Below are 25,383 nucleotides of genomic sequence, written 5' to 3' on the forward strand. Positions count from 1 at the left end.
TCATGGATGTTTTGAGATATTCTGTACACAGCCAGCACTTCTCTGCTCAACCAAATATATGCCCACTGATTGAGAAGTAGGCTGAAGATATGTGCGATGAAGGTATATTTAATTCTAAGACAACAAAGCTTACATATTACTGCAAGAATTTCTGTGTTGGTATATGCAACTGAGATATGGAACAAGAATGGTGTCAGGATGCTGCACCAGACAATCATAACACTTAGAAATACTATACGATTATCAATATTTTTTGAAGCCATTTGGAGTTTTGGGCAATATTTGTGTTCCACCTACCACGAAAGTCATGTTTAAATGACCTATTCCAGAATTTTTCTGGTGCACTAGCTTCACACAACTGACCTGCACAATCCAGAATGACAAGACTCTTACCCTTGCTGCAGACTCTTACCCTTGCTGTACTACTGTCACAATGATTTGCTTGACCTACACTATAGGGAACAATTCTAAAGCCATATTTCATTGAAGAGGCACAACAGGTGTAATGTCTTTCACTCTGACCATCTGATAAAGAGTGTGTAGTAATCAAGTGAAGAAAATTATTTCGCTATTTCATACCAGTGATTTCCTATGGTTATATATAGTAGTTGTAAATATTTTTCAATACATACAGAAGATAGCTACACCTGGCTCTTCATTTAATGGTCAAAATAGCTATTGGATGGCATTGAGGCTACAACTATCACATATGCTGTTGATTGGATGATGATTATGATGATGATTAGTGTGTTAGGGCGCACAACAGCTGTTGATTGGAGCCAGATGCTACAACACTGAGGATGGCAGAGTATAATATGGGGAGGTTACACATCACATACTACACCATTATATTCAGAGTTTTAATTTCTGTTTCACCTCATTGCCTTTACGATAGGAATGAATCGGCCCTCATAAGAATGTCCCTCAATTTCTGAATTTGATTTTTTTCAATATCAATCGTATGACATTTGAAATAAACATCGTGGTCTCCAAATGTCAGTTCATATTCCACCCTAGTACAATTTTCATGAGAGAAATGTTATTTCTCTGAATTTTCCTGATGATGAAAAGGTTAAGACACTTTCTCATTCTGATTCTTCAAAATGTGATAGAAGTCCATGCCAATTTGGAAGAAGTGAAGTATAACTTGCTAAAACAACTGGAGAATGGGAAGCTCAAATAACATAATCAACATCAACCTTAACAATGCTCACACAAACCAACCATTCAGAAACTCTAGCAATGGAAAAAACCATTCTTACAATAGTGCACCAACAGGTTTGACTCTAAAACAACAGTAAATATTCCTTGGTTAACATGTGTGCCAGATACATACCATAAGAAATTTGCCCCTCTGTATTAACTAAGAATCTCTCAAGCAGCAAATATCCCTACACAACTAATGAAAAAATTTGAAGGAAAGTCAAATGTTCTGTGAAATGACTTGTCTAAAAGAATGGAATAAAATAGATCAGAGAGACATTTTGAATGATGCTCAAAATCATGTGCAGCAAACGTGGTGCATTAATTTTTTATAATCTATTTCATTATTCACTTTTGGGCAAATCATTTCACAAAACATTTGACTATTTTTCAGTTTTCTTTAATTTCATGTTTTGATCAGAAAGCGCAAAATACAATACACTTACTTATTGATCGGTATTCTAGTATTAAGACTATATAGACCAAGATGAAACAGAGACATTTCAACTTATGCTGTAAATTGACAATTCTTTTACTTTTTCAACATGAGAGAAAAAATTCCACAATTTCTGCACCAATGTAACATGTATGAAAAATTAAGAAAAGGCAACAGCTCACATATACCTGACTGGCAACAACTGATGTACACCTGACTGATGTCTGGTGCATAGAAACATGCAACAGAAAATCATATTTACACTAGCTTTCAGACTATCGCTATTTCTTGAGTAGCAATACACACTTTGACAATGTTATGGTAAGGAGAGGTGCTTCTCACCATATAGTGGAGAATACTGAGTTGCAGGTGAGTGCGCGCGTGCACCCATACACATACATCACCAGTTTCTGGCTGCCGATGCCATATCTGGCGTAGGCAGAAAGAGATTGTGGTTGCGGGCGTGTGTGTTTGTGTGTATGTACATTCTGTTCGCGTGCTGTAGTGGTTCCATTTGCTTTTTTTTCCTTCGTTGATCATTTGTTTTCCTCAGCGTCGATGTACTGTGTTGTGATACTGGCCGAAAAATGGGGTGTGGAAGTACAACTATGACTACTTCAAATGATCTAGCCGACAGGTGCATATTTGTGATTCACAGTTGTTTACTTTCACTTTTCACAACCCCCCCCCCCCAATAATACACGGTTATATGGCCAGTGCACTATTGTTTAAACTTTCCATATGCCTCATTAATAGTTTGCAGGCGAACCTCCATGTACTGATACAATAGTTTACTGTTGAACATCTATGAGCAGTAAAACCTAACCACAAAGTTCACAGTTCTTTAAGAATAATCTGGTACGTATGGAGCAGACACTGTCATTGTTTTTACATATGGCCTAATTGTTTAACACTTATTCCACAGTTAAGTTGAAGCATTATTGTTGTTCTCAGTAACACAGGTTCTTCATCTGAAACTCTGCTGTATACTGACTGTCTCATGACCAAAAATTGGGCACTTATATATCATCAAAATAATAGGTACTGAAGCTTTGAAGTTAAAATTACAGAAATTACAATTAAAACTCAACTCATTCAATTAAGTGAATACATTGAAAAATTGCATCTTTTTAACAGTTTTCTCTACTGCAAGAGTTAGGCCGAATTATTTGTTTAAATCATGAAATTAACAAACATAAGAAAGGAAACAATACTTTGGACAAAACTGTTAATTATTTTGGAATTAATGAAGGGCTGGCTTTGCTAACACATTATCGAATAGATCCAAATATATACTGGATGGAATGTAACAATACGAGAGAAGGAAAGTTGCTACTCACCATATAGCGGAGATGCTGAGTCGCTATAGGCACAATAAAAAGATTCACACAATCATAGCTTTCGGTCATTAAGGCCTTTGTCAGCAGTAGACACACACACGCACGCACGCACACACACGCACCACGCACGCACGCGCACGCACGCACGCGCGCGCACACACACACACACACACACACACACACACACACACACACACATGCAAGCGTAACTTGCACACACATCTTCAGTCTCAGAGAGTGTAGTTTCAGCTCTCTGAGACTGCAAATGTGTGTGCAAGTTGCGCTTGTGTGTGTGTGTGTGTGTGTGTGTGTGTGTGTGTGTGTGTGTGTGTCTCAACTGCTGACAAAGGCCTTAATGGCCAAAAGCTATGATTGTGTGAATTTTTTCTTTGTGCCTATCGCGGATCAGCATCTCCACAATATGGTGAGTAGCAACTTTCCTTCTTTCGTATTGTTACATTCCAAATACATACTTTGAGATTACTATCACTTCACCTCCCAAATGTTTACAATTAGTACATAATTGATATTTGTTTATATGTCAACAACAGAATTTTAGTTATGAAACAATCACTGATTTCATCCTGTAGTGAAAGATACTATCTAGTAATAGTTGAAATAATCTAGAAAATCAATTACATACCTAAAACGAAGCACAAAATGAGATCTGGTGTTATATTCCTTAAAACTGAGGGCCGATCTTTCTCTTTTATGAAAATGCAGATTATATTCATGTGTGCTAATGTACATAGTTAAACATAAAAAAATGAATTTAAGGACGCAGATGGCAAACAAGAGGAGAATTAAAACTATCCCAGCTTGGTTCATCATAGAATGTGAGTGATGCCTAATTCTGATGAAAGCCTGTTTGGCTTTCTTTTTGTTGTGCCTATCTGTGACAGCATCTCCGATATATGGTAGAGCATGGTAGCTTCTGAAGCACTGAAATCAAGATTAAGATGCATTTTTGTTGGCCAATCACAGCTCATGTTACATGGTCCCATCAGCCAATAGCAACATCATTATTAAGCATGAACACGCAATGGAAAAGTTAATGCTTTAAAATAATAGATGTACAGTATAGCTACAGGACAATATAAGCTTTCAAATCTAATATTGGTCATATTCCCTTTCTGTTTGCACAGTTTTAAAAGTTTGTCTTTTTCATGACTTTTCCTATCAATTTTTTCTTTTCCAATCATTTTTTTTGTATCATATAGGCCACTTTTCTGGCATGAAATTCTCACCCACTCATCACCTCTCATTAATCGCTGCTTGCTCTCAATATTTTTGTATGTATTTTTCCGATTACTCCAAAATTTTTCCTTACTTTTCTTCCACTTTCTATCTTTTCCCACCCTCTGCTTCCCTCTTTTCTTTTTTTTTTTTTTGCCCACTCCCACCATTTCTAACACTCCAAACTGTCCCCTCTTGTCATGATGAAGCCCATCAAAAATTACATGTTCTTTTTGAAAAGATGCTTTTGCACAATCAAAACTATGGTCCCACATTCTGTTTCTTGAAACTTGGTTTTCCCTTGGAGTTATTCCCAAAGGCCTACCACTGAAAGTCCCTGTTTCAAGATATAATCCTACTCCACACTAGGCTCTTTTACAGTTTCAAATACAGCAATCTTTTTGACTTATCCAGCAAATCTGTGACCTGTATGCTTAAGCTGTCCATTTCCAGTCCACCAGACACCTCGTTCTGCAAAATCCTGCAGTTTTCTGCCCCTCATGTTTGCTTGGATGGTATAATCCGCCAAGCCAACTTAAAACTGCAACAACATGCCAGACTTCAACTCAAAAAGCTATCCCAGCTTATCCTGAGCTACCTCAACAGTGCAGTTTCCCTTCCTGTCTCTCTGCGGCTCCCTAAACAGCCAAACCATCAACTACCATTCCTCTCCCACAAACCAAGCTTGGCCAAAATCCTTAACAAGCCCCAGGCTTCACCACTGCCTCCCACACCAATAATCACAAGAACCAGTCCCAACAATACCATGTTCTCAATCTCTTGTCTGAAGCACTCTCCTCTTCTGAATTATCTGTATTGTCCAAGGGTCTCATTTTCAGCTCTAAGCCTGCATTTAATCATTTTGCTTTGGTGTAAGATCTACTTTCCTTCACAAGTAATGTCAACTGAAAATATCATTTTGTAACCCAATCTCAAAACATTTCCAACAGCAAACATGACATTGAATCCTGCCTTGAACAGTTCCGACCATGAACCCAACTTGATCCACCACCACTACCTCAAAATCATCCCTTACAAGCCTTTCAAGAATCCCTACAATATGACCCTAACCTGTCCTCTGTAGAACTCCAGGCTCCCAACAGATAAAGAATCTACCAATGTGGTACTTAACTCACAGGAGTACTTTAGTGACAGTCTATGCCAGATGTCTGACACCTCTACCTAAAGCACCTGCCATCAAGATCCCATCCCTGTGATTCACATTGACCTGCAGTTCCTCCTTAAAACCTTAGGTCCATCACAAGGACTAACACCTCTAACCACAGAACTTCTTACAGCACTCAACCCATGCACCCCCTACTTCCACCTTCTTAAGATCCAAAAAACCCAATCATCCTGGCTGTCCTTTGGTTGCTGACTTCAAAGCACCAATCAAGCATACATCTGCCTTAGTTAATCAACATCTGCAACCCACTGTACAAAGACTTCTCTCCTGTACTAAAGGCAACAACCATTTCCCAGATCATCTGAAATCCATGCCCTATCCACTCCCACCACACACCTTGCTTGTCACCACTGATACCATCTCCCTCTACACCTACATGCCCATGGATATGGCCTTCCTGCTGTTGAACAATTCCTCAGTCAGCACCCACCTGATTTCAAACCTATGACATCCTTCCTATTCACCTTAATCAACTTTATACTTACCAACAACTAATTAGCCTTTGAGGGGCAGACACGCAAACATATCACGGGTATGGCCTTGAGAACCAGGATGGTTCCTTCCTATGCCAACCTTTTCATGGGTCGCTTGGAGGGGGCTTTCCTGGAATCCATAAGCCTTCAGCCCCTGGTTTGGTTTAGACATGTTGATGCCATATGGAATTCATGGTGAGGCTGACGTGTTAAAATTCCTGGAACCTTTAAATACCTTCTCCCAATTAAATTTCACATGATTATATTCTGAATCCCATGCCACTTCCCTTGATGTTGATCTTGTCCTCACTGAAGCCCAGCTACACACTTCTGTCCACATTAAAGCTACTAACAAATGAAAATACATTTTGACAGTTGTCATCCTTCCCATGTTAAATGTGCCCTCCCGTACAGTCTTGGCATTTGAGACAAACATATTTGTTCAGATGCATACTCTACAGCAGTACACCACCATTCTCACCTCAGCCTTCAATGGATGTAATTACCACACCAGCTTAGTTCAAAGGCAGATTTCCTGAGCCATCACATTCAATCCTGATACTGCTGATTGGGGGGGGGGGGGGGGGGGGGGCAAACAAAAACTTCCACAGCATACCACTTGTCACTTATCATCATCCTACTCTTGAATATATTAATCAGCTACTTCGACAAGGCCGTGTTTTACTGAAATCAAGCCCTGAAATGAGGTCCATTCTGTCTGAGATTTTGTCAACCACATCTAGAACACCTTTCTGTCACCCTCCTAATCTCTGCAATATCCTTGTCAAGCCCTATGCTGCTCTTGCACCCATCTCCCTACCCTATGGCTCCTACTCCTGTGACCTATGCACCTTCCTACCACCACCTATGCCAGCCCTGTAACTAGAAAAACATATACCGTCAAACAGAGAGTCACCTGTGAAATGACACATCATACCAGCTGTTATAAAACACTTCCGGCCTTTACATCAGCATAACCATTAAGTTAAAATTTAGGACAAATGGGCATAGGCAGAGGGTGTATACCAGCAACAAACAATATCCTTCTGCAGCTCATGCTCTATGTGATGGTCGTGACCTCGGTGCCTGTTTCAGCACACACACCACCAGGATTCTTTCCCCAGACACCAGTTTCTCATAACTCCGCAGGTGGGAACTAGTGCTACAACATGTTCTTGGTTCTCGCTGCCCACCTAGCCTCAAGTCACATTAAATTCTTCTGTCCCAGAATTCCTTCACAGTAACTACTCCTTTCTTCACTTCGTTTTAGTTTCTACATCTTTCATTTTCTGACCTGTCTATTTCTCACCATCCCCCTCTCATCTCTGTTGGGTAAAATGCACTCAGCTTTTTAGTCTTGTTAACTTGTGTGTAACTTCTGTCTTGCGTATTACCCTGTCTTCCATCTCTGACCTAGGTTTCTGAGAGACTTTTCTGAACTCTACACCTTTCCTTAAACTTCTCCAGTCCTTTTCCTTTGCCTCTCTTCCTTCCCCTTCAATCCTCCTGCTAGAATAAGGTGCCACTGGCTCCAAAAGCTTGCTCATATAAAACGTTTTTTATGTATGTGTTGTTCTGCCACCGCTTGGTGAGTAGATGTCTTTGTCTATCCAATTACATTATAACCTTGAAACTTGGCATTTTTAGTGTGTTACCAGCTAAGATAAATCAAAGACAACTGTGCCAGTAAAAGTTTTAAAAAAATGGCATAAATGGCTGGTCTTCTGATCTAGAAATTTTGGTAAGCAGCTGATGCTCAAAGTGTTAAGTTTTAAATGAGAGTCTAACACACTGTGATTTAATAAATTCATCATACCTTTTCACACAAAACATAATCCATCTTGCTCAAAAAGAAATTTACTTTGAAAGTAACACTTCCCAAATCCACGTTCGCAATATTTTCTCATAACCTGTGTGACATCATGCTCATTGAAAGCAGTTTCTTGTTACGAAGTACCATATAGTTTTTGATACATTCTGCTGTCAGCAGATGATTGTGGGTGCACTGCATTTTGTTATTGTAAATGGTGCACTTTATTTCCAATTAAGTTTGAGTTTGGTGTTCTGTCATATATGTTTTACTGCAGCAGTATTGTTCTGCAGTAGTGGACTAAAGTAAAATTCTTTGTAAGAGTGTCAATGCTTACCAGTCAAAATTACAAACATTTAATTGAAAATTAACACAATGAAAAATGCTGGAATTCTAAAAAATTTACAGGCTTTTCCCAGATTTACCAGTTGCCCTGGGTAAAACACCCTGCCTCACTTAAACATTTGAATAAAGAGAATACTTGCCACTCCTGTGTACAGAAACAGTAAAAGGATCTATGCACAAAATTACAGATCAGCATCTTAGAGCACATTTTTAAGTTTGGACTTTATGAGACTCCTTGAGCAGATGAAGCTCCTTCCAAAGGGTCAGAAAATGTTCAAGAAAAACCACTTGTGTCATAAACAACTTGCTTTATCCATATTCTTGAAACCACAGTTGCAAGTTAACAAGTAAATTCTACCTTCATAGGTTTCTAAAAGGCGTTCGACTTTGCACATCAATGTTGCCTACTAATCACGATACGATCATATGGAGTGCCTTTGCAAGTATAAAATTATTAGTGACCTGAAATACTAGCATCTACTTTTGGTGAAATTAAAATTATATTTTTAAAGTGATTACGTATATAAATGTAAACAGGTGTCATGTCACCTACTCGAGGTCAAAGTTGATCAGGAGAAAAAAAAAGTGGTGACTGAAAGATAAAATAATAATAAAGAGAATAGTTTTTATTCTCCACTATAAGAGTCGTTTTAGATAGAATGTTTGCTTTTGCAAAAACGTAGACAGCTTTTTACAAAATGGTCTTTACTTGTTTTCTTCCTGTGGCTCTATTTAAAGCTTTCAACAAATAACTGTTTCTGTTAAGAAGCAGCACTATTTTCTGCTCAGTGTGGTAGAAATAAATTTTCTGGTCACTCTAGTGCAGACACTACAAGATAATAGTTGGCCATGACAAACAAGGACTTTGAGTACCCAGGGGATGAGGAGCAGTGTGGAGGAAGAAATCCCTCTCTCACAAGGCACACATCCCACATCCATGTTGTTAGTTTCTGGGAAATCATAACTCGTATAGTCATAGGGACTGCCGAGTCTTTCTGTAAGAGTTGTGCCCCCTGATGGACCGGAATTAGTCCCCTCATTCATTTCAAAATAAGAAAATGAGAAAGGCACAACCCAAAGCAAAGAGTGCACAAAGCATTTGACGAGAGCTACTGCACACAACTGCTTGCTGAGGTTGGCAGCATTGTAAATGAGATAGTTTGGGCCTGACCTTTAATTGTATCTTATCCAAGCACAGTTCAAAATACCCACCACCTAAAACTGCCACATTAAAGTGTCTGCATAAAACCAACTTTAGCTAGCAAACAATGTCTGAATTTCTTTGTTCTAAGATGCTAGGTTCTACAGACAAGTTCTGCTATGCCAAACACAGTGAGTACCTTATAGAGATCATTCAACCGTCTGCAGCTGGTGTGACTCTGGAGAGAAACTTACAGGCATACTTATAAATCATTGTGTTTGTTCATAGATATGCTCTTTATTTTGCAAACTCATTCTTGGACTTGGAAGAGCAGTTGAACGGAATGGATAGTGTCATGAAAGGAGGATACAAGATGAACATCAACAAAAGCGAAACGAGGATAATGGAATGTAGTCGAATTAAGTCGGGTGATGCTGACGGAATTAGATTAGGAAATGAGACACTTAAAGTAGTAAAGGAGTTTTGCTATTTGGGGAGCAAAATAACTGATGATGGTCAAAGTAGAGAAGATATAAAATGTAGACTGGCAATGGCAAGGAGAGCGTTTCTCAAGAAGAGAAATTTGTTAACATCGAGTATAGATTTAAGTGTCAGGAAGTCATTTCTAAAAGTACTTGTATGGAGTGTAGCCATTTATGGAAGTGAAACATGGACGATAAATAGTTTGGACAGAAAGAGAATAGAAGCTTTCAAAATGTGGTGCTACAGAAGAATGCTGAAGATTAGATGGGTAGATCATATAACTAATGAGGAGGTATTGAATAGGATTGGGGAGAAGAGAAGTTTGTGGCACAACTTGACTAGAAGAAGGGTTCGGTTGGTAGGACATGTTCTGAGGCATCAAGGGATCACTAATTTAATATTGGAGGGCTGCGTGGAGGGTAAAAATCGTAGAGGGAGACCAAGAGATGAATACACTAAGCAGATTCAAAAGGATGTAGGTTGCAGTAGGTACTGGGAGATGATGAAGCTTGCACAGGATAGAGTAGCATGGAGAGCTGCATCAAACCAGTCTCAGGACTGAAGACCACAACAACAACATTCTTATTCTCTTTCCAAATTGGGCTTTCCTAGCTGTTATGCAACATTAGTATGTGAAAATTTACTACTTTTTCAATATTTATACACAAAAAATATAGGTATTTTAAACAATCTTTGATAAATAATTCATTTGGATAAATTTTGCTATGAATCAGCATTTATTAGGTAACTTCGCATTTTCACATTTCACGACAGAATTCATATGTATAGTTGCATTTATAACAAATGCAAATTTTTCAGTTCCTTAATAAAAGGCTTTAAGAGTTTTTGATTAATAAAACCCTGTAAGAAAAACCTAACAGTGAATGTTCAGCACAAATGAAAGTAACACAGAGTGTACCAAAAGGAAGCATAACTGGACCATTAATGTTCTCAAAATACAATAACAATTTATTAGACTTTTATAAATATAATTTCTAATGTGACTGGCCTCGAGCTCCAGGTATTCTCAAACATTTAGTTAACACAAAAACACACTTGTTAAGTTACAAACCTCTTGAACATTTGAGAGTGTTCTAGTGACCAAAATGTTTTGTGGTGGAAAATGCATTTACATAAATGGAGCTTTGATTTATTCAAATCACTAGTAACAGCAGTGGATACCATGTGCCCATATGAAGAAAATATGGGGGCAAAACAATACTCTTGACTGCTGATGGGATTACCTGAAAAATATTGTTGGATGATTGTAAGGAAGAGGAGAATATCTATCAATTTCCATTGCTTAATGTGTGGCAGGTCTTTTTGGATCTGGATAAATGCAAGATGATGTCCACAACAACTAAAAACCCCAATAGCCACCGATCCCAAAGCTAGCTGAAAACTTCCTGAGACACTTACATTGTTTAAATATTTAGGGGTAATACTAAGGAGCAATGGAGGAGATTCGTTGGATAGGCACAGTGTATCTGTAAAAAATCTCGTACAAGATTAAATACAGCCCATTGAGAGTACCGTTCCCATGTACTGAGACCTTACGTAGGTACAGTAACAGACATCAAACAAATTTACAGCTGTATTGCTGTACTCTTAACAGGCTGGTGTGGCCCATATGAACGTATAACAGGTATACTCAGAGGACTTAAAAGGGAACCTTGATAAGCAGGTGATTTTTTTTTCACAAAGCCACGTTGGTTTCAATTTCTTCTTGCACAGTGTATACGTACACCCACGATAAAAATTAATATGCTACACGCAACTAAAATTATCAGCTCACTTATATAGATAACAGTGAAACGGATGCACAAAAATTAACTGCAAAGATGTATTCTATAATTAAAAAGCAGTCAATGGCTGAACAGTTAATGAACTACCATGATGAGAACTGTGTGAGATTTAAAATCAAAAACTGTTGTATGCACTCCATCTGGAGAACAGTGAATCGAGTAGGACACTGAATACTTCCTAATGTTAAAAAAACAACTGCAACAATGCTACTGAGAAAGTGAGTTGTTAAGGCATATATCATAATTCGCAGCCACTGAGAACATTGGAACTACCCACTAAATGTAATCAATTTTTATGGTGCCTTTCTGTTAACATTCAACATTTCAAAAATAGGCTGCTAAAAGATTTGTACCAACCAATTTCATTACCAACACAACAGAATTTTATACTAATAAAGATTTAGTTTTCCATCAAAGTTGCATTTAATCTTTAATGGTGACTAGTATTGAATATTTGCATTAATTTCTAAACCATTACCTGCTTCTCTTATATTTGAATGTAACATAATTCCAATGGGGTCTTGAACGACTTTCATAAACCAAGTCAACATTACAACCTTGTGTACAAACAAGTCTTATGAATGTTCCGTTGGAATTATGTTAGTCAAATATCAGTGGCTTAGGCAATGGTTTGAAAATGAATGTAAGAATTCAAAACTGAACACCTGTAAGGGGGTAAACCACATTAGGAGGTTCAAAAATCTGATTTTTTTATTGCATAAATCATTAGCTTAACTCTCATGCTGTCAAAATTTCAATGCGAAATTCGCATTTGTTTAGATTTTATGAGCACAGAACTGAGTGCACATTGGGTACAGGCTCAAAATTCTTCCAATACAAGAAGATTTATCAAAGGATGAATTACTGGAGAGATGTCTAGGTGGCCACACAAAAATGCGAATGGAAGTTTGAATCCCAATATTCTGTGATTAGCTACTAAACACTTGCACTACGGACTAAAAGTCGTTGAATTGGCATTGTCTTTAGCAGTGTGCTTACTCAATGAAGAAAATTCATCCCTTCTGATGGTCATAAATGAGGCAGGAATTGTTGTATGCACGCAAAGCTTGAATAATGCCAAACAAATGCATAACCAGCATGTGAGCCAGCAAAATCGACCTAGTAATGTAAAATCTGCTACACTGCACACAATTGTAGAACTAAACTCGCCACCTTCAGTGGCCATCACAGCATAACTTTGTTATTTTTGGCTGAAATTATATTTAAAAACTGTTCGAAATATGAATGAACTGATGTCAAAACTTGATTAAATTCTAATTAATTCATCAAAAACCTATGTCAAAAAGCCTCCTAATGTGTTTTCCCCCTTTAAAAGACCATGTGCAACTCTGACAAAAAAATGAAATAAAAAGTAAGTCAACCATATTGCTTGTCCTATATTGCAAGACAATGTATAAACTGCACCAAGTACATGATGCTTATTAACTAAGCAGCACATAAACCAGGGAGTTTTCTTTGCCACAAATATTGCCATTCATAGATTAAAATGCAACATACAGAAATCTTATAATAGGACTCCACACCAAATGACTTACGATAATTGTGAGTTTTTGAAAAAGCTTTCTGAATTTATAAAAAAAGAAAACCTGCCGAAGTGAGGAATAAGAAGTTGAAAGCCATGAACCATAAGCTTGTATATGGATTGTGGGGGATTTAACAAAATTGTGCAAATGAAGAACAGTATGTTCTGACTATATGTCTAATCTAACCTTACAGAACATATCAATATTATGAAAAGGTTAGCTGCTAGTCACCATATAGTGGAGATGCTGAATCGCAGATAGGCAACAATAAGACGACTGACAAAATAAGCTTTCAGCCAAGGCCTTTGTCAAAAATAGACGGGGCAGGGGGCGCGCGTGCGCACACACACACACACACACACACACACACACACACACACACACGTGTCTGTTGCCTATTTTTGACCGTCTTTTTGTTATTTCCTATTGGTGACTCAGCATCTCTGCTATACGGTTAATAGCAGCCATCCTTTTCAGCTTGAAAAAGTGAAATTAAATTACAAGCTGTGCTTCTCACATAACAAGTAGCACCACAAAACCTGTTAGCGGTAGCCATGATGAAACCCTACAAGTTACTGTGAATTTTAAGTTTGGTACACAGATTCCTTGCAAAAATACTATCTTTAATTTATGTCACATAAAATGGCTAATTTTTACCTTATCAACCTCTTCTTGGGCTTCTTCTTCAAGCTCTTCCTCATCTTCGAGTCCTTCCATTGTCTCTTCCAACATCTCTTCAATAATTCCAGCCTGTGTGATGAAGAAAGACAGAAAAAAAAACTTCTAATCTTCCATGTATTCTCACAAAATAGCAAGACAGTGCAAATCTTAAAATATAACCAAAGACTGAAAAATGAATCCAGAAATTCTTGTTCATTGAAAAGCAGTTTCTCTGTAAGAGGGTTGGAACAAGATGTGGAAAAGGATGGTAAATAAGCAACAGCATGTTGATTCTGATCCGCTGGGTAAAGTGGAAAAATTTGACTGTTAAAGAACTGTAAGACAATACGGAAGCTTGCTACTTATACTTCTCGGTCATTTTCCCGAAGTAGGAGGAGGAGGAGATTAGTGTTTAACGTCCCGTCGACAACGAGGTCATTAGAGACGGAGCGCAAGCTCGGGTTAGGGAAGGACGGGGAAGGAAATCGGCCGTGCCCTTTCAAAGGAACCATCCCGGCATTTGCCTGAAAGGATGTAGGGAAATCACGGAAAACCTAAATCAGGATGGCCGGAGACGGGATTGAACCGTCGTCCTCCCGAATACGAGTCCAGTGTGCTAACCACTGCGCCACCCCGCTCGGTTTTCCCGAAGTACATTCAGAGCATATATAATTACCTGTTTGACCACATTCTCAGGTCCACTCTCCACCTAGAGTTTGGATTCTTGGATGCCTTTCTCTCTTGAGTCATCTTGCATATTGTACAAGCTTTTCTATCTTTTAGCTGTTCTCACAATTTTTGGTCTGCCATAATGATGTCATGCATTATCTATCTCATTTATGGTCTAAGATCAGAATGTAAAGATTTCAATTTCACGCAAATTTGCATGCTGGCATGTTATGCAGGTAATGTGTATAAGTCCACTAACATATCAATTTAAATAACAATGGAATATCCAGGACATAGCATCAACAATTGTGCCTTCCTGTTTGCAACTCAATGTCTCCTCTGTATTGCTAAAATATGAGATTTTTTTTGTTTCATCCAGTATAAAATGGCTGTTGAAACTTGCAAGTGTCAAAACAGTGGTTTCAGTTTTTAAATCAAGAGATTTGCTGCTGCCCGTCATATTTTTTATTTAATCTAGCTTGAGTTCAACATGTTTCAAGAGTTAATTCTCATTTTAAATATGTTTCTTATTACATTATGATGAATTAAATTTAACTCTTTGTATATGTGAACAGTTACACTGTTCTGGAAATTTAACATGGAATACAAAAGAGTGAAAATTTATATTTACTGACAATCAACATACACCCACAAGTAACATTTCTTAAACATTTCATAGTACTGGTAAGGCCAGAATACCAGAAAAGATAAATTTTTGCATTACTGCTCTACAAATAGGGCTGCTATCCATCCTGATATATCAGGATCGTTACTATTAGGGACCTTCTTGTCCTGACATCCCGACAAGACAATTTTGTTCCAATATTGCAAAATACTATTAAGAACTTGGCTCAAGTACTGAAGTAAACCTATCTGTTAGTGCAACATGTAAATTCAGCCTCAGTTAGTTTTATTTATGTCAACAAGCGAATATTGACAAGGTTGTCTCACAGACGGCATTGCATGTTGCATATCCTGTATCGATGATGCAAGCACCTTCTAGATCTCACACCATCATTCAAGAAAATAATAGACTTCTCCAGTAGGAAGGGGCTGGAACGATTACAGCAGCACCATGCAGAAGAATCGGGCAGTCCCTATTTGAATAGCGATCAGATAGGACCACTCTCTCTAAAGGCAAGTTAGTAACATCTGAAGTGTTTACCTTGGGTATATAGGGCGTGAACTGTATAGTGACGTGTTCTTTGATGACTAAAGAGTTAATGTCAACTGTTTTGCATTTAATAAACTTATTTTATTGTAGCTTACGAAAATGTCTAAGGATGGGAAGAGGAAGTGTCACTTTATGGATGATTACACAAAAAAGAGGTCTTCTGTCAAGAAAAAATGTACAGACCACAAAGTATTTACATTAAATAAATTCATTACTTCATTTCAACTCTCCCATCTCAGACTGTCCCGTTGAGGTCCCAGCTAGGTGTGGCAACTGTAACTACAACGAAATTTCTGAAATGATGCAGAAGCTCACACACAGTGCATAGCACATTAAACCTGACATACTTTAATGGAAAACCAACACTGTTTCTCAAAACTTTGAAAAATTAATGGAAACCAACAAACCATTTAATGTTAAAAACAAACCCATCATTAAGTACTATATATTCAGGTGTAGAATTTTGTGCCCATTATAAACTTGTGCAATTATGATTAATAAAGGAATTTATTTACTACTCAACTAAAGCTGATGATTATTAGCAACAGTAAAGACAATTGTACGATTAAACATTTTGACACAGCTAAGAAATAAGATCTGTCACTGTCTTCTGTGGCCAATGTAGTGAAGAAGGCATATTTTATTTGCTGAAACTAAAGTTTCTTTTTCTCTGAAAATGTAAAAATGAATTACACATTATCCAAAGTATTTACATTTATCCTCTTAAAATGGTTTAGTGGAATGGTGAGTGGCCACATCCAAATAGGCAGAAATGTCATGAAAAATATGGCATTGAAAATTGTGTTTAGAAAGTTGGTCTCACTCAATTTAAAACAAAGTCATGAAACAGACTTTGGAATACGGTTAAGAATGATATTATGGTATGATATACAGGGGTACAAATCCAGATACATTTCCAGTTTCAAGAAAATTAAGATCTTTTACAATTTACACCACTCAGAAATGTACGCTGTTTAGGGGAATTGTGAAGGAGCCAAAGAAAAATTAGCAGCTCTGTTGTGGGTAATACAGATGGGAAAGTATGTTATTGATAACTGGGTAGTTTAAATCCGTACTATGAACACAAAAACACTACATTACACTGGCTAGAATAGCAATGTCAGGATAACTGCAAAATTTTTGGCAAAATAACTAATTTAGATGGTATGATTTTGAAAAGGAAACGATAGACTAGATGTGGAGCATGTGTATCACTAACTTTACTGTCATCTTTCTGTGAATTATGTAGATATTTATTTTATGGATATGAAGATTTGGCTCAAATTATTCCTTAGAACCTGAATTTAAAGTTTAAAGATTTCTCATCAAATCATGAAGTAAACTACAATTCATTATCACTAAACTGTGATACCCATATATGCGAATGATGCCGCACAGCACTAACCTGTCTCATACAACATTTTGAAAGATCAGTATGTCTTAATTAAATATTTATTGGCATCAATGTCACCTTACTGCAAAGAGCATATAAAGATGTTCACCAACTTCCAACACAACATGGGAGCCTCACTTCACTGTTACCAGTCCAGCGTGGAACAATCACTTTGTAACGGCTACAGTACACACAGGTTCTATACACCGGGTTGGTTGGTGAGTTGGGCGCATTCACAGCAGTCGTAAAGATAGAACTTAAATTGAGTAATAGCAATTAAGGCAATATTATATCATAATTAAGTAAATTAATACCTACTGTAAGCTATCAATTGAAGGTTTCACTTTTTTGTCTATTTTCTGAAAAAATAAAACATTTCATTTCAGAGGTGCGAATTTTGGACTAGGATTTGTTTACGTTGTGATACACTGTAAGTTACGTGATTATTTCAATAAAGTAAAGTTTGTGTTGCTAGTGTATTCTTATATGCTATCCATCTGATTCTCTAGTAAGTAGCCAAAGTGAAAAGTTTCGAAATAAGTGAAAACTTTATATAGTGTAGGTTCAGTTCTTTGTTTACTTTTGGTTCATCACCTAAACAATACAAGTTATATCATTTTGTTTCCCCAGAGGTTTTGAATTAGTATCCGAACTTTAGACCTAAGCTTTCTAAGAAATTTATTATATTACTGAGTACTCTACAAAGTTATTCTTACTTTAACTTATTAGACTAAAGCTAAAATTTGTTTGCCATGAGTGAGAAGTGTATGACTTGCCGTAGAATTGTTAGTTACGGGGTGTGGTTTGAGAGTTGTTGCAGTTCTTTCATATGGATGACTGTAGTGGGCATGGAAACTAGGGAAATAAACAAGGCTCATTGGTTGTGTAGGATTTGCTGTAGAGGCAGGAAGATAATGGAACGTTAGGAGAATATTGCTGTCCTTCAGGCAGAACTAGATAAAGTGAAACAAGATCTGGAAAGGTTAAGAGGAGAGAAGGGAAAAGAGAGGTGGGACGTGACAACAGGTTATAGAAGAAATAGGAATAGGATATTCTCAGACAGTGTAGTTGTGAATGTGGAAAACAGGTTTGATTGGTGTCACAGTTGGACACACATGAGTCATAAATAGATGTAGGAGTAGACAGGACACAACAAACTTTCGAAAAGTGTTTGAGAAGTAAGAAGTCAGAAAAAACTGAAGAAGAAAGTTTTGTTGTTAAATAGTTCACATGGGAAAGGTGTTGGCCAACTGTTGCAGGATGAACTAGGGTCAGGTTACCAGGCCACAAGTTTTTTTAAACCTTGTGCAAGTCTGTATCAGGTGACAGATCATGTAGGTTCACTCTGTAAAGACTTCACAAAGGAAGACGCTGTGGTAATAGTGAGTGGGGCGGGCAACAGCATAGATAGGAACACTAATTATTCAATTAAGAGTGACCTGGTAAAATAGCTTCAGCAATGAGACATACTGGTGTTGAGCTTGTGTCTATGCTGAGGCGGCATGACCAGCCTCATTTAAATTCTTCTGTTAGGAGAGTTAATTAAGAGGTGGAATGGCTGCTTGGATCAGATATGGAGTCTTATATCAGTGTGGTTTCTGTTGACTATCAGCAGTTGGGACTACACTAGGCATGGCCTTCACCTAAACAGGAAAGGGAAGGGAAAACTGTCTGGGCTAATAGCAAATAACTTGAGGAGGGGCACTGTCACAAGTGGTAAAGTACCAGTGGTTACAAGTGACAGATCAGCAGGATTTTTTTTTTTAGGTTAGGGCGGGAAGAAACAAAAGATGTTCAGAGACAGGCTGAAAATGACATTCACATTGATGAAACAGGCAGCCAGAAAGCAAATCTTAATGTACACAATTCATGCAGACAGCCTCTGATTGAAACTAGAGATACTAAAAAATCTGAAGGAAAATTAGGTTAATCCAGTTGTAATTCAGCGAGTGCACAAAATCAGTTATCGTTATTGCATCAGAATATCCGAGGACTACAGGGTAAGCTTAAGGCGTTGCTTATTTGTGTTGAAGAATCAGAGTTGAGCTAACCAGTTGATATAATCTGCCTGTTTGAACATCATTTGACCACTGGTATAGATATGTTAAATGTTATAGGATTCAAGTTAGCTTCTTATTTCTGCAGAGAAAATATGGAGTAAGGAGGAGTTGCCATATTTGTCAGAAACAGTTTTGATTTCAAGAATATTGATATTAATAAATTTTGCTCAGTGCAGCACTTACAAGCTTGTGCAACAGTAGCAGTATTTCATAATAAGTCCTTTATAATAGTAGGTACATACAGATTACCTTCAGCAAATTTTAACCTCTTTATAAAAATCTGGAAGCTCCCCTGTCCCATTTCATGGTAAAAAAACAAGGAATTAGTGGTTGCTGGTGATTTTAATGTGGATTTATTGAAAAGCTCTGTCAGTGAACAATTATTGCAGTCAGTAACACTATCATTCAGTTTAGTTCCTACTGTGAACTTTGCAACTAGGATATGTAAATGCTCAGACTGCTATTGACAATATCATTGTAGACAAATCTAGGGAAAAAGGTCATGTCACAAAACCAATAGTAAATGGGCTATCTGATCATGAGATGCAGTATCTTGCGTTAACCCTTAAGCGGTCGCGCAGGGTGTTCAGAACACCCTAGTCATCCTTATTGATGGATGATTACATAATGGATAGGTGTACAATGTCACAATCTTTGGTACCTTTCTAGGATGGGGTGTTGTCGGCACTCCGCATGCCTCTATGTTGCAGTGCTGCAAGAAAGCGCACAGTTGTGTTCTGTAGCAGCTGCTTGTATTTCATCGCTCTGTGCAGTTAAAACAGCTATGGATTGTTACAAAATAGAACAAGGAAGAGTGCAGAAGCTTCTGGAAGAGGTCTTAGATGAAACTTTTGAAGGAGGAGATGAGGAAGAGGAGGAAACAGACAGTTGTGAAGTTCTCTCTCATCACAGTGACGATCAAAAGGATAATGGCAGTTCCATGCAGCAATGCCTTTGTGGAAAGAATCTTCAGTCACATGTATCATTTACAGTCTGACACTAGAAAATGGTTCAAATGGCTCTGAGCACTATGGGATTTAACATCTATGGTCATCAGTCCCCTAGAACTTAGAACTACTTAAACCTAACTAACCTAAGGACAGCACACAACACCCAGTCATCACGAGGCAGAGAAAATCCCTGACCCCGCCGGGAATCGAACCCGGGCATGGGAAGCGAGAACGCTAGCGCACGACCACGAGCTGTGGACTCGGACACTAGAAACAAATTGAGTGTTGAAATGGTAATAGCAGAATAAGACAAAAATTTTTTGAAAGCTGTAACTAGCAATAATAAAAATAATTTTTAATGCGTACAAAGTGTTTTATTGTGTTTACCCTCAGCCCAGCAAATCCTTTCACAAGCCAATGTTTGGAACTTTTATCAATTTAATCTGGAAAACCTGATCTCAACTTCTCGAAACCCACAACATTATACTAGTTCATAAACTGCTAGTACAATAGAAATAATTATCTTACCTTCATCATTTCTCTTGACAGTTCCCTCATTGTTGCTGCTACTTCTGGCACCCGCACTAATGACTGTATAGCCTGCATGACTTCTGTTGACTTCTGCAGTGAACCAGCAACTCTGAGTGTGGCTGTAAGAGATATTTGTACATCATAAGTGCACACAAAATTTATAAGGTAATATAAATGCTGCTGTGAGTATCCTTTGTTACTGCTAGAAAGTAAGCAAGAAAGGAAGGAAGGAACACACACACACACACACACACACACACACACACACACACACACACACACACACACAGAGAGAGAGAGAGAGAGAGAGAGAGAGAGAGAGAGAGAGAGAGAGAGAGAGAACCAAACACTTCGCACTGAATTTGTTATTTGGATGCCGACAGCGAGGACGTGCACACACCATTGCACGCAAGTATATCGGCAGACGGCTCCTGACAGAGGATGCTGGGGCACCTGACAGCAGTGCACAGTATGACTGACAGCCTCTGTGCTTGCATTGAAACTGCTGGTTCATCGTCCAAAAGGTGAAGTAGTTGTCTGTCTTGCTGCCGATCAGAATATCTGCGATATTGGTCACCAGATTTGGCTTGTTCACACTTGTCGCTATTTCTTATCACACTGTCATAAATAGGAGGCTTTGGTCACGAGCTCAGCAATGTGTTCACCACACCTGAAGATGTCGGTCAGCTGCACCAGTGAAATATTATGGAAATTTCACGACATCCGACATTTCATCCAAGAACCATATTTACATTCCTAGCATTCTTTTCCATTGTGTTTGTCTGTGAATCAATGCCAATTTCTTCTTTTTCCTGGCCTGTATCCCATACCTTTGGCAAGTTGATTATTGAATTTGTAAGTGTTAGTGATAGAGGGTGGCTGGACGCCCCTCCTGTCACCAGCCCCATCTCCCCAGGACAGTTTATATACACCATTATCTGTTCTAGTGTTATGCCAAGTGTGTAAATGTTTTCTAAACATTTGTAAATCGAGTAACACAGGTAGGATATGGGTACGAGCCTGGTATTCGCCTAGTGGAGATGGAAAACACTCAAAAAACTACATTCAGGTTGACCAGTCCTTGTCATTAATCTGTGTGGTGGATTTAAAAAACTGTAGTAAGCGAGTACATTTGCCAATCTGTTATGTGTATTAGCAAAAACTTTAGTTAAATATTTCACTAACAGTTGTATACAAAATCATGGAACAAGAACCAGTATGGGCTTGGCTTTACCTAGAAAAAGTGAACAAAACACTCCATACAGCATTTCTGATCAGGGAATAAAATTGTATAATAAAATGTTCAAGGAGATGAAAATGACTACTAAAATACAGCTGTTCAAAATGGGAGCTGGAACATACTTCATACTTAGAAGTGGTTTATAATGAAAGGGGGCAACTACAATACACTGTCACATTGTAATGCATGATCACAATATAACTATAGTGTGTGATACATAACATTTTGTTGTCCCTCTGAGCTCAAAATCTCACTCATCAGGGAGTTGCAAAGTCAGTTTTTGAGACAAGAATGATGGAAGGCCATGGAGATGTTCATGTTCCAGATATTCATTTTCATGGTCCTGGGGTCACCAGATTATGCATATAGTGTGCACAATACAAAATTCCATTTTATATTGTAAGCTATTTGCTGTGAATTCCTTATGATCAAAAGAACACTGTACAATATGAATGAAATGAATGAGGCAATGTAGTTGTTGTGACAATAACTTCATATTTTGGGAGGGTGGAGTCTGCTCTGTCCAGCCATCCTGATCTAGGTTTTTCATGAGTTTCCTAAATAATTTTAAGCAAATGCTGTAACAGTCCCTTCAGCAAAGCCACTGCCAGCCATCTACATCTACATCTACATGATTACTCTGCAATTCACATTTAAGTGCTTGGCAGAGGGTTCATCGAACCATAATCATACTGTCTCTCTACCATTCCACTCCCGAACAGTGCGCAGGAAAAATGAACACCTAAACCTTTCTGTTCGAGCTCTGATTTCTCTTATTTTATTTTGATGATCATTCCTACCTATGTAGGTTGGGCTCAACAAAATATTTTCGCATTCGGAAGAGAAAGTTGGTGACCGGAATTTCGTAAATAGATCTCGCCGCGACGAAAAATGTCTTTGCTTTAATGACTTCCATCCCAACTCGCGTATCATATATGCCACACTCTCTCCCCTATTACGTGATAATATAAAATGAGCTGCCCTTTTTTGCACCCTTTCGATGTCCTCCGTCAATCCCACCTGGTAAGGATCCCACACCGCGCAGCAATATTCTAACAGAGGATGAACGAGTGTAGTGTAAGCTGTCTCTTTAGTGGACTTGTTGCATCTTCTAAGTGTCCTGCCAATGAAACGCAACCTTTGGCTCGCCTTCCCCACAATATTATCTATGTGGTCTTTCCAACTGAAGTTGTTCGTAATTTTAACACCCAAGTACTTAATTGAATTGACAGCCTTGAGAATTGTACTATTTATCGAGTAATCGATTTCCAACGGATTTCTTTTCGAACTCATGTGGATCACCTCACACTTTTCGTTATTTAGCGTCAACTGCCACCTGCCACACCATACAGCAATCTTTTCTAAATCACTTTGCAACTGATACTGGTCTTCGGATGACCTTACTAGACAGTAAATTACAGCATCATCTGCGAACTACCTCAGAGAACTGCTCAGATTGTCACCCAGGTCATTTATATAGATCAGGAACAGCAGAGGTCCCAGGACACTTCCCTGGGGAACACCTGATATCACTTCAGTTTTACTCGATGATTTGCCGTCTATTACTACGAACTGTGACCTTCCTGACAGGAAATCACGAATCCAGTCGCACAACTGAGATGATACCCCATAGGCCTGCAGCTTGATTAGAAGTCGCTTGTGAGGAATGGTGTCAAAAGCTTTCCGGAAATCTAGAAATACGGAATCAACTTGAGATCCCCTGTCGATAGCGGCCATTACTTCGTGCGAATAAAGAGCTAGCTGCGTTGCACAAAAACGATGTTTTCTGAAACCATGCTGATTACGTATCAATAGATCATTCCCTTCGAGGTGATTCATAATGTTTGAATACAGTATATGCTCCAAAACCCTACTGCAAACCGACATCAATGATATAGGTCTGTAGTTCGATGGATTATTCCTACTGCCCTTCTTAAACACTGGTGCGACCTGCGCAACTTTCCAATCTGCAGGTACAGATCTATCGGTGAGCGAGCGGTTGTATATGATTGCTATAAGTAGGGAGCTATTGTATCAGCGTAATCTGAAAGGAACCTAATCGGTATACAATCTGGACCTGAAGACTTGCCCGTATCAAGCGATTTGAGTTGCTTTGCAACCCCTAAGGTATCTACTTCTAAGAAACTCATGCTAGCAGCTGTTCGTGTATCAAATTCTGGAACATTCCATCTGTCTTCCCTGGTGAAGGAATTTCGGAAAACTACGCTCAATAACTCCGCTTTAGTGGCACAGTCGTCCTATGCTCTTAAAACACATTCACGTATTCTGTGTGTAAGTATGTGAGTACTACTACTTTAATAGTAAAATGATGACAAATCCTACATCACTGCGAGATTATCCCTGGAGGAAGAAATAAATAAATATGACAGTTTAATGGAAGGTGGGTAGATAACATTTAAAACATATGGATTCATTGGTGAACAGTGTAATGGCTGATGACGATGATGATGAACACACTAACTTAGCAATCAACAGCTGAGTACAAGTACAATACTACAAAGATTCAAAAATATATTACAGAAAATTATTTATGATGCTTCTAACTTTGAAAATATTGTCCTCTACCTACATAATTGTGCACTGTGCATGCATACGTATACTTACACTCTCAGACTGTTCAGCCTTTCTCACAAGTCACAAAATTTAAACTCTCAAATCTCACTGACATACCAAAGTCAAGAAATGTGTACACCCTTCCTCCTCCCCTCCTTTCCAAGCACAGATATGGTAAATTAAGAGTTAAGTATATCGACATACTTTCAAATCAGAATGTTGAAATCTGCTCTGTTTACCCAGTCTAAAAGTATCTCGGACATCATCTGCAGCTGATGTTTGCTTTGCTGCAATGTTAATGGGTATTTTAGTTCGCTGTTGTTTGATCCAGGTGCAAGTTTTCAAATACCAAGTAGTTAACAAGACAATGGACAAGTCGTTCATACTGACCCATTGTATATTGCTCCTTTGTTTTACACAGAAGCAATAAAAAGGCTCTATAAAATTGTAATAACATGAATGTGCCTGCCTATGTTTTTTTTTTTTTTCCACTGAGCAGTTACATTTGCATACTATAAAGTCGTCTTGTTACATTGTGTTTACAGTCTCTCAAACCTGTGAATTTTCCATTCAACATGACACCAATTTCAGTTGTTATGTATGACTGAGGGTACAATAATAAGCACATTGTTAATAAGCATATTAATAGATAGAAATCTTCAGCCATAGCACTTTTTATATGGTTTTCTAGTAATACAACTGGCATTACAGAAGTGTCTGATTCCACCTGATTTCTTTCACCCACGACATCATCATCAATATGGTGGAAACAGCTACTTCCAGCATATACAAAATGACAATGAAATCACTACACACACTTTCCAACAAATGGGAACAAAAATAAAAGTGACACAATAATGCCTCATTCCAAAAATAAAATGAAACTAACAGGACAACCATGGAAAATTGGGGGTTTAGCACTGGAACGAGGTAAATACACAACAACAAAAAAAACCATACCATCCCAAAACACACAAAAAAAATTAAATTACAGCATTCTGCTGTAACAACAAAACCATAGGAATCAGACATTTCCCTTGACCTATATAGCTCAACTGTAACTATCAATACCAAAAACCCAGCACCTACCATACCGAAAAGTGGAACCAAAACACCAATAACTAAACCCA

General features: G+C 38.1%; 1 protein-coding gene across 1 annotated transcript in view; it reads right to left on the reverse strand.

The window, feature by feature from the left end:
- Nucleotides 1-25,383, reverse strand: part of LOC126175903 (charged multivesicular body protein 3) — a 48,265-nt gene that overhangs the window by 20,816 nt on the left and 2,066 nt on the right. The window contains exons 4-5 of the mRNA XM_049922965.1: nucleotides 20,437-20,558; nucleotides 13,660-13,752 (exon numbers count right to left, since the gene is read on the reverse strand). Coding sequence (XP_049778922.1) covers nucleotides 13,660-13,752; nucleotides 20,437-20,558 — 215 coding nt within the window. The remainder of the gene's footprint in view (nucleotides 1-13,659; nucleotides 13,753-20,436; nucleotides 20,559-25,383) is intronic.

This window comes from Schistocerca cancellata, chromosome 3 (assembly GCF_023864275.1).
Source record: "Schistocerca cancellata isolate TAMUIC-IGC-003103 chromosome 3, iqSchCanc2.1, whole genome shotgun sequence".
Classification (NCBI taxonomy): domain Eukaryota; kingdom Metazoa; phylum Arthropoda; class Insecta; order Orthoptera; family Acrididae; genus Schistocerca; species Schistocerca cancellata.